The sequence below is a fragment of the Camarhynchus parvulus genome, chromosome Z (genome assembly GCF_901933205.1).
Source record: "Camarhynchus parvulus chromosome Z, STF_HiC, whole genome shotgun sequence".
Taxonomy (NCBI): domain Eukaryota; kingdom Metazoa; phylum Chordata; class Aves; order Passeriformes; family Thraupidae; genus Camarhynchus; species Camarhynchus parvulus.
Window position 1 is genome coordinate 7,493,252 of NC_044601.1, and position 10,853 is coordinate 7,504,104.

The window sequence follows — 10,853 nt, forward strand, 5'->3', positions numbered from 1 at the left end:
TGTCATCAGTGTTCTCCAAGCTATGTCTGTGCGGATCCAACTAACCCCTGAGGAGGGATGTCAGAAATAAACCACCCCTCCCTGCAGCTCCATTATCAGCTGTGTGGGCTCCCCACACATGCACAGCTGCAAACAACCCACTTGGCAACACAACAGAAGAAACATGCATCTTGAAGAGTTGGGAGGAAATGCCTAAATTGTGGCAAATCCACAAATAAACATGGCTGTGAGATTTTCCTGTCCTTCTCGTTATTCACAAAATGTGCTCACAAAACATTTCTCAGAGAGCAGAGCTCAGTCCCTGGATGGATCACAGGGGGGTTTTACTTGTTTGTTTGGTCGCTGGTTTGGGCTGGGTTCTTTCCCATTTGTTTGTTTGTTGGTTTGGGGGTTTTATTAATTTCTGTATTTATTTCCCACCTGTTGCTTTAAGTCACAGGGGATGTAAATTCACTTTTCATTTCTTCCCAAGGAGAAGGAGGGAAGCTCAGTGCCAGTGGCTCTGCTGCCCCTCAAAGAAAGACCACAAGTCTGAAATATCTGGGGACCAAGAGCAGGTCACCCCAAAGGTGTCTTCACACAAGAACCATTTAGAGACTCTGCCATCGAGAAGATCTTACAAAAACATTAACCCCAAGAGCACTGATAGCCATCTTTTCTAATTAACTCTTTCTGTTGAAGGTAATTCCTTAAAAAAACCAAAAGTTTGGAGAAGACGAAAGCACAACTCATCTTTTTATTTCTTGTCAGATGATGAGAAGAAAAACTCATCTATTATTTATTAATTGCCCCTGAAGTTTTTAAACCATGGTGGTCTCTGGCCTACCTTTCACTGGAACAGCACAGGGAGCTCCCTGCCCACATGCAAGCACTAAGATTTATGGGCAATACAAATCCTGAGGGTGCCAAAAAAACCCCCAACACTCCTCAGCCATCTACAGCATTAAACATGCACGGGATGCTGAGCAGCTCAGGGGGGTCGCCCAAAAAAAAAAGTGAGTAAGTTTTAATTAATTTAATCTTCATTTAAAAAATGCCCTTTAAGTGCTGTTGGTTGAACATTAAAGCAGGGGAAGGCACAGCAAAGCTGTTGGTGGCACGTGCCAGGCTGTAAGTGTAAAACAGAGAGGATCCACAAAATCACTGTGTCCTCCACAGAACCAGAGCTGCAGCAGGCAGAAAAAAATTCAAATGATTGGATTCTGTTAATCTGTGGCGACATGGACCTAATACTGCATTTAATTTTGCTAAGTGGGAGGAAGATTATTGCAGGCAAGACACAGAGAATATCTCTGCTCCAATCATGCAACATTTACAACCTTAAATACTCCGAGGCAGTTATTAATAACAGTATCACAACATTTCCATGTATTCAATGCACAGTTATGAAAGAAACTAAACACACGGGCCTCCTCCCAGTGTGGACAATAATAATAATGTTAATATTTACATTCCTCTAATCACTTGTTTCCAGAAGTATTTTAAAAAGTATCTGTGAAATTGCTGGGTAACAAGTGCCAGCCTTCTGTGAGGCTCTGCAAAAAGCATAATTTGGGGCATTTTTACTTTTTACTTCACTTTTGAAAGAGTCTAACCCCTCACTGAGACAGAGCCAGCCATTCTCTTTCCAGAGTTTTTGACAGAAAAGCAGAAATGTGTTCTCATCAAGAGCCCCAGTGCCACAGTGAAGGACTTGTTGGGAGCTGCACTTGTTTACAGCCCTGGGAAGAAGCAGTTTAACAAAAATCAGAACCTATCTGCATGTGGTATTTACATGTCCTGATCTGCTGATTTGAAACTCAGCCCCTTCCACATTGTTATTCCTTCAATAAATCTGTGTCTTTTTTTCTGCCTGAAATGTGAAATCAGAGTGTACAGCAACACCTGTTTGGTGTTTACAGAAACTCCTGTAAAATGTGAGGGAGATCAAAACACTCTTCTTTAAAAACAAGAATTCCCTCTGCAGATCATTCACAGGATATGCAGCACGCTCAATTTGATCACACATTTCCAGAGTATCAGTTGATTCACTCTTTGTGCAGTCATTATCCACACAGGTTCTGTACTTTTAACAGATTTTCCTTTGAAGCAAGTATCCCTATGAAGGAAAAAAAACACACTGATGTGTTAATGGAAAAGGCAAAATAAGCACATTCTGCCATGGCATTTGTTTCTCAAGCCCTTAATGCTGCAAATCTTATGAAAGCATTTGGATCTTCCTCAGAATGGTGGTTCCTGTCACACCTTAACATCCCAGCAGGGTGGAATGTGTCGCTGTCCAGCACCTGGGCTGGCCAGGACATGGACACCACACCTGGGCACATCTGGTGGCCAAAATTCTGCGTGCTGTGCAGGACAGCACAGCCCAGCCCTCACCCCCGCACTCAGCTCCGGCCATTTCCAGAGTTTCAGCTGGCACACGACCTGACAACAACTGGAAACCAACACTGAAAGGATCTGCAAGATAAGGAAAGCAAAATCTATTTGTCCTACAAGCATTTTCCATAATCTTTATTATGTAACTTGGACAAAATGCATTGCTTTTTCACATATCCACTCCAGGTATGCTGATGAAGCTCTCGCGCGTGATTAATTCCTCTTGCTCTCCCTCATTTGTGTAATTTTATAGCACATATCACTCTAATATCTATCATATCAGTCGAATTTACTCAGGTAAATAAAACTCAAACTAAAGCAGATAACTTTTGTCTTTTGTCCCTTCTTTGGAGCAAGCTGATTCTTCAAAAACTGCCACAGAGCATCTCTCTTTTTTCCTTTTTTTTCCCATTCCATTAATACATTTGTGTGGTGAAATCAAAGCAAATTAAATCTCTGCAGTATTTTTTCACTGCCAGGGGTTAGCATGTGCAATATCGACTTTTCATTATCATCTGATTAAAGTTTGCCTGCCTCTGTTAATAAACTGAAGGTTCATGGCTTATTGCTTTACACCTTTAAGAATGTGAGCACATTTTCTAAATGAGACTGCTTAATTTTCAAATCTTTTTATTCTTTTTTTTTTTCTTGCAATGGATCACTTTTGGCCACTGAGGGGATTTCCTGTACACCTTAGCAAAGATCTGTGTCTGTACGTGTGTTTACAAACAAGGGTGCACTTCAATGATTAAACATCTGTAAAAGCTACTAAGACTCAAGAGCTTTGTATAAAGCTTGGGATCGAGCAAAAGGTGACCAGAAAAGGATATTTCCTGATGATCTGTCTTGAAAATTCAAACAGCATCCCATGAAAAAAAACCAAAACCTAAGGCATTCTTCTGCCCCTTTAATAGCAGTCTGCTATTCTTGAAAGCACCAACATAGCTGATGTCTGAAGCAATAAAAGCTTAGCTTCCTGCCCTGTAATTATTACTAGATGTAATTATGAACAACTCATTCATCACTATAAAAGCACAACTTAAGGCTCGCTGAGAACAGACACGGAAGGGATTTGTTTTCAGGCAGTTCTCTTAGTGAAGCTGTAATTTAACAACACCGCCGATAAACAACCGTAGTAAGCCAATGTAAAGAAGGCAGGGCAACATCCATGTTTAATATCTTCTGGGATCCTCCAGCACTCCATTTATAACGCTATGAAAACATGCCTCGGAGCAGTAAGCAGGAATTGGAGGGTGAACATGACATAACTACCAGCACCCCAGCTCCCCAAAGTTTGCTCGCTTAACCACGGGGCTCCCGGAGGCTGCCTGAGCACACCAGGATTATTTACAGGTGGGGGAAAAAAAGCACGAATAAAAGCCGAGGCTCTGAGCTGTCCTCGCAAAGTTACCGCTCCAGGACAGCTCAGTATGCGCCGGGTTTCAGGACACGGCTGTGGTCTGTGTCACTTTCTCAGAAGCGTGGGCAAACACCTGCGGCCAGCCCGGAACAGCGCCCAGAACCGCCCAAACTTCCCCAAACCCGCCGGGCCGCTCCCGTGCGGGGCCGAAGGCACCGGGGCACGCCAGGACCGGCTTCGAGCGCATTTCCAACGAGATCAAGAATTCAGATGAGGCAACAGGAGGTGTGTGGGTAAGACACCCGCTCTCCATCCACGCCGAGCAAGCAGAGCGTCCTTCCCTTCCCGGTTATGTAATACACGCGAGTCTTTAACCACTGCTGCTCTGACACACGCATGTCACACAGATCAGCTTTGGGCAGATCAGCTGGGCCGGCAGCGCAGGAATTGGGCAGGAATTGGGCAGGAACTGGGCAGGAATTGGGCAGGTCACGGTCGCCCCCCGGGCAAGGAATCCCGCCCGAGCCCCGGGCGGTTCGGGCCCCGCGGCAGCCGGGCCGGACCCGGCTTGGGCTCTGTGCCATCAGCGCCATCCCAGCTCGGCCGGGCTGCCGCACCTGCCCGGCAGGGACCCCCGGGGATGTCACAGGCTGCCATCAGGACACGTCCCCAGGGCAGCCGAGAGCCCGTGTCCGCCCGGAGCATCGCTGGGAGAGGCGGCAGCCCCACAGGGAAGGGCTCGGTGACTCCTCAGAGTGCCCCCGTGCTGCTCTGCGACTTTGGCCCCTGGCAGCCTGGCTGCGCCGAGTTAGCCGGGAAATGCACAGCTGCATTTCTCCACACGGCACAAGTGTTGGCACCGAGACCACTGAGCACCTGCCTTGTGAAACGCCCCTCTCCGGGCAGCTCACCGAAATTCGGCGGCTGTCACAGGGGGTGGAAACACAAGGCTCGGGGCGGAACGCGGAGTCACCAAGGAGGACCCAGAACCGCCGGCTCCGGCACTTCGCCCGCGCCGCGGGAGCCGCCGGCGGGGCCGGGCCGGGGGCGGCACCGCCGGGGGTGCGAGGGGGCGGCCCGAGGGCCCGGCTGTCCCTCCCCGCTGCCCTCCACCCGCGGCTGGGGCGGTACCTGCTTGTCCAGCGCGGCATCCTTGGCGCTGCCCGCGGCGCATCCCTTGGGAGCGGGCACCCGCTCGCAGTTGCAGCCCTCCAGCATGTACATGCCGGCGGGGCGGGCGCTCTGCTCGCCCTCGAAGTAGAAGAGCACGTTTTGGTAGAGGGCGAACCACTTCTCGTGCCAGCGGTTGGTCTCCGCCGTCTTCTTGCTGAGGTAGCCGCGCTTGGTGCCCTCCTTGCGGGCCAGCAGCGCCAGGTACAGGGCGTGCCCCTCGTTGTACCGCACGCTCTTCTGCATCGTGCCCGGAGCCCGCGGCCGCGGCGCAGCCTCGCCGGGCGCTCTCGGAGCAATTCATGGGCTCCGGCACGCACCGACGGGGCGGCCCCGGCCCCGCGCCCCGCCCGAGTGTCCCTCGGCCCCCGCCCCGCCCCGCCCCGCGCCGCCTCCCACCGCCCCAGGCACCGGCACCGCCGGCGGCGAGCGGCCCCCCGGGCGCTGACGTGGGGGATCAGCCGTAAATCCGCTTTGGAGAGCGATTTAAAGAGCAAAGTCGCCGCCGCCGCAGCGCCCGGGTCCCTGCCCCCCTCCACCCTTCCCCCATCCCCGCATCCCTCCGCTCTCCATCCCCCATCCCTTCTTACCCCCATCATTCCATTCCCCCATCCTTCCATCCCCCCATCCTTCCATCCCTCCATCCCCCATCTCTCCATCCCCCTCCATCCCCCCATCCCTCCGCGATGCGGAGCGGGGATGCCCGCGGGCCCCGCAGCGCTGTCCGGGCCGGGCCGGGAGCCGCGGGGTGATTTGGGGCTGCCCCGTGGTTTCTCGATAGTTTCTGCCTTTTCCCGTTCTTCGAGCGAAAATCTTGGAAAGCGGCAGGGCCGGGCGAGCGCGGCCGCCGGAGCCGGGTAACTTCGCTCTCGAGCTGTGGCGAAAGAATTAAAGCAAAAGGCAGCAGGGAAACCCGTGAGAAATTCCAGAAACCTGTCGCTTTTAACCCGAAATTCAGGCCGATAAAGGCGCGGGCAGCGTCCCAGGTGTCACCCCAGCCCTGCATGTCCCTGGGCAGGGCGGTGGGCACAGAGAGAGCCCCGGCTCGGGCTGCGGGGGCTCTGCCGGGGCTCGCCTGCCGCAAACGGGACCATTTACAGATCCCAAGCGGCGGCTGCAGCGCCGGGGAGCTGCACACGCCGAAAGGAACATCTCGGGGGTGCCCGGGTGTGCTCCCAGCCCGGGGTTGGTTCCTGCACCCCGGCACCTGCACGCCTTCATTACAGCCAGTAAACTTCGGCCAGCGAGCCGCATCCAGAACTGTTTTACATGAAACACACCAGTATGGAAATTCAGCGACTCAAACTTGCTCTTAGGGCTCTTTCAGGAAAAGCCTTGGAAGCCTTTCATTTGAAAACATATTTTGCATATGTAGCTCTCGCTCTCTTTCGCTTTGCTGCGTCTCGTGAGTAAAAGAGAAAAAGGAATGAAAATGTGGAAGTTACAATATTCAGTACTGCTGTGTAATGCACAGAATGAGTTAGAAAATGTTTCCTGTGTGATCTGTGTCAGCACCCGTGGTTCTGTGCATTATCTGCAGGAGCTACGGGCCTGTGTAGGGTTGTAAGGCTCTCATCTTGTCGACAGACAGTTTTGTATCAGAAAAACACAAAGAGATACACAAACCCTGCTGGAACCTCCTTTGCCTTGTGCCTTCTCAAAGCGAAATGTGAGCCCAGCACATCAAGGCCGGGGAAGCCCAGGCTCTGGGCAGGGCTTGGGCAGCACCTGGGCAGGTGTGCCCGGGCTGGTGCCTCCTCCCAGCCAGGGCTGAGCCAGAGCATCAGCTCCTGTGTGGAATTCCGTGGAATTCCGTGCAGCAAAGGGCAAGGCAGCCAGAGCAGCAAGCTGCCACTCAGGGGAGCGTGCAGACATCTGACACTCAGTGAGGAGCTGCAGCTTTCCAGAACAAGCACGTCGTACATCACGGTGAAATCCTACAGCAAGAGCCCATCCTTGCCAAGATAAAGTTGCAGGCTTTTGTCCCAGCTGACGTAATTTGTGCTTTAATAAAGCTGCTGCACAAGTCACGAATGATCACACGTCATCTGTTCCACCAGGTCACCTGAGACACACAGAAAAAATAAATTACAGGACTTAAATTTTATTTAGAAAGAAAGAAAGAAAGAAAGAGAGGGTTTTCTTTGACTACATCATTTTCTCCTAGATATGCAGGCACTTTTCCTCAGCTGAAAATGTTGAATATGTCATTGCACAGCAATCTATAGGAGCTAAAAGGAGTGTAATATTCCTGGTCACTACAGTGAATGCTGTTTGTGTAACCATCAGCTTGTCCTTTATTGTTCAAGTATGATTTAGTTCTCTCCATGATATTATCTTTACTACTTATCACTGACCATTCTCATACAAGGACAACCTACTTTTTCTTGCTTTAAATGTCTACAACATATATATGAATGTATATACTGTCTAATACATCCAAATGTATCTATGTATCTATATGGGATTATTTCTTTAAATTCTTCAGTATCAACATTAAAGAAGGGCGCTTTTTTGCTTTAAAAAAAAAGGAATTCTAGGCCAAATTCATATGTATGAACACGATAGAGTTATATGTGCAAACAGATGTAAAGGAATCCGTGGATGTAATTTATTCCATAGGGCTCTGAGGAAGAGAACATACAGATAAGCACACTGTTTTACTTTATTGTATATCCCAATCTTCATTTTATTGTATTTTAATTCCAGGGCATTCATTTATAAACACACATTCCCAAGTGTTGCCAGGATGGGCTCCGAGGACCTCGCTGTAGAGCTACAGTGGAAAGCTGTGGTCCTGTATCAGCAGAGATAATTTGACCCAATTAGGCTACATTTAACCTGAAATTTCCTCTGGGAACTAGTCCAGTGCCAGGTGTTCAAAGATGCCATAAGCAGGGAAACGCATAGAGTTGTGTTCCACAACAGTGGAATTGCTGAGTCCCAGACCCAGAAGAGCCCCTGGGAATTTGGGGGACAGGGCAGCGAGTTGTCAATTCTCTGTGTGACAAAAAAAAATCTAGAAAGTCTAGTTTACAAATCATGTCAAATTTAGGCCTCTATCCTCAAAAGCACTTCAGAAAAAGTACTGTTAATGTAAAGGAAATAAAAACTGACTGAAATAATGGAGGAAAAGTTGTCATACTACTGTTTTTATGTCTGGTTTTGTATATACGTTCTCTATTTTTTATATGTTTATTTGTCACTAAATCCACTATTTGCATTTTCATATCAAGGTAATGTATCAAATACAAAACGATTTAGTAAAGCTGTTGAAGAAGTGCTGCAATAACTTCTGGGAAAAAAAACCCAGTTTCACTAAAAATGCCCCTCTGTGTCTCCTCTTGCAGATTGTTTGAGAAGCAGAAACTGAACCAGTCTCTTCTCTGTGCTTTTACTCATTTTTGCTGATCTGATTGTTTGCTCTTCGAGGCACAGGGTATAACTTGGCTACTTGAAAGGTATTTGTGATATTCAGCTAAGATTCAGCTATCTGATAAAGCAGGAAAATTGTGAAATACACACCTCACATCACTGCCATTCTAACTCCTGAATATCTTGCAAACAGCTTTGAGTTTAATACAGCTGATGACGTCCTTTGAGAGTTACTATTCCTGTTTTGTGGAGACATTCTGGGGAGGGATTTCCTTGTGAAATCAATTTTAAGTCACTGTGTATGCCACCGTGGCAATTCATTCCGGATGGATTTACCTGTGGCTGCTCAGGGGGGTGAGAGAGGTGGTGACACAGGTGTCCATGAGATTCCCTCCTTCAGGAATCCCAGCCCCACACCCAGTGGGAGCTACAGCAGAAGGCAGACAACTGCAAATCACCTGTTATGCAGGTGAGGATATCATCATCATCATCATTATTATAATTTTTTATGATCTTGCCTTAACCTCTTAGTGCAAAATTGTTGCAGAACCACAGGAAAACCTTCCAAGCCAAGAGCCACTCAGCCTGAGCACAAGGTCAGATCCCTGGAGGCAAGAAAGGAGTGCAGGGACTACATGCTGCCCTTTGTGACAGGCAGCATCCCCAGGACACAGCTGGCATATTTGCTGCTGGTATTCTGGGAGAAGAATAGCTAAATAAGGTTATAGAGCAACTTTTGAAAGAAACAGTTTGGTGTGTCTGCAGAGGTCGTTGGTGAGTTCTTGCCTGTGGTCAAGGACAGCATGAGAAAATACAAAGAACTGTTGAAAAGAAACGAGAAAAATAAATGCAATGTGGAAGGTGTCTCACAGTCAGGCTGGAGAAAATCAAAAGCGGAAGTAAAAAAAAAAAAACAAAAAAGAGAGAAAAGCTGGAATCAAGGGACTCAATTAAACTGGAGAAATACCACTAGTAAGGCAGGAGGCAGAGGGAAGGGAGAATGGTAATGAGAGCACGGTGGGCAGAGAGCAGAGGGAAACCCTGTGAGCTGGGCGGCTTGGAGGAGACACAGCAGGGCAGGGCAGGGGAGCTGGGGCAGGGTGGGCAGGGAATCCTGGAGAAAGCAAAGCAGCCGTGGCAGGAGAGCCCTGGGCGCTTGGCATGGCTGGAGCAGGGCGCAGAGGAGCTGGAAACAGCCACTGGGGTGCTGGGGGTGGGAGCAGCACCTGGAGCAGGACAAGAGCTGGGCAAAGAGAGAGGGGTGGGCAACAAATGGGGGAGAAACAGCAGGATAGGGCTGGGTAACACAGCAGGTGAAGGGAAAGGTTTGGCTCCAGGGCAGTGCTGGGAGGGAAAGTGGCGTTTCAGATGTGGAAATGCTGATAGTCCGAATCAGCACTGAAATCACGTGGGGGAGAGAAGACAGCAGCTTTTCTCCTTAAGCCTGTTTTCAGCTGGTTCCTTTTCAGCAAAAGGTTTGCCAGCTGGGATTAAAAGGGAAGAGCCAGCATTCAGCTTGTTGACCAGACATGTTAATTAAAAGTTCCAGGACTATTTTATTTAATACAGATGCAACAAGCATTGGCTAAGCGCTAAATGCAAAATATAGTGGCAACAATGCTTCAAAACTTCATTCACATGACTGAAATTTTCATATGGAGACGCGCACTCGCTTGTTGGAAACATGACTGCCAGAGCTGAGCCCTGAATTTGAAAGTTAGCAGAGATTTCTCCCTTTTGCCCTGTTCTGGGGGATGAGTAATGATAATTTCACAGACCCTGTGATTAGCGTGGTGTCCTTAAGAAGGGTATTGTCCTGCAGCTCACAAATTGCTAAAGCATGAAGCTGTCTCGACGTTCTGGGGAGATATCTCAAATTAGTGCTCTCAGTGTTCCAGAGGCTTTGGCGTGTCCCAACACAGATTTCATAATGCTCTCCAAATGTGAGCTGGGAGAGGCAGCGTGATGGCTGAGCTCCTGAGAGCAGGGGGATCAGCAGGCTCTGGGCTCTGATTGTTCTCAGTTTCAGAAAGCCCTTGGTGGCTGGGGAAATTACTTTACAATTAAAAAGACCTAGTGGGATAAAATTTCCTTTCTTTTTTATTTTTTTCTTTTTTATTCCTTATTCCATGCGAACCGAGTATAAATGCAAATCACTCTTTGCTTATTCTGTCAAGATACTCTCACATATTGGCATACAAATAGGAAAAATGTGTAAAATATTAAAGCACTCCCATTTCTTGGGAAAAAGTAAGCCCCACAGATTGGAGGAAAGATACAGAGAGCGCAGCGGGTGCCATCTGGAATAAGTAAGTAACCCTGGGAAGAAATGGTGATGTTTACAAGGCCTGATGCTGATACAGAGAATTCTCTCCATCTGGCATGAAGCCTGCAAATAATCTGCCACAGGGGTGCATAACTCAATAGAGGCAGGTTTGATCCTCCACCAGTTGCATTCCCCGTGGGAGCCTCAAAAAAGGCATTTAATGTCTGTTTTGTGCAGCTGAGCAGCTCCTCCCTGCGCCCAGCCTGGGGGCCACAGAAACGGGGTTTGTGGCGAACGGGAGCCACG

General features: G+C 48.7%; 1 protein-coding gene across 1 annotated transcript in view; it reads right to left on the minus strand.

Annotated features, from left to right (window-relative positions):
- RASGRF2 (Ras protein specific guanine nucleotide releasing factor 2) overlaps positions 1 to 5,207 on the minus strand; it is a 123,316-nt gene extending 118,109 nt beyond the window's left edge. The window contains exon 1 of the mRNA XM_030968655.1: positions 4,868 to 5,207. Within this exon, the coding sequence (XP_030824515.1) occupies positions 4,868 to 5,152 (285 nt within the window). The 5' untranslated portion in view covers positions 5,153 to 5,207. The remainder of the gene's footprint in view (positions 1 to 4,867) is intronic.
- Positions 5,208 to 10,853: the final 5,646 nt, after the last annotated feature.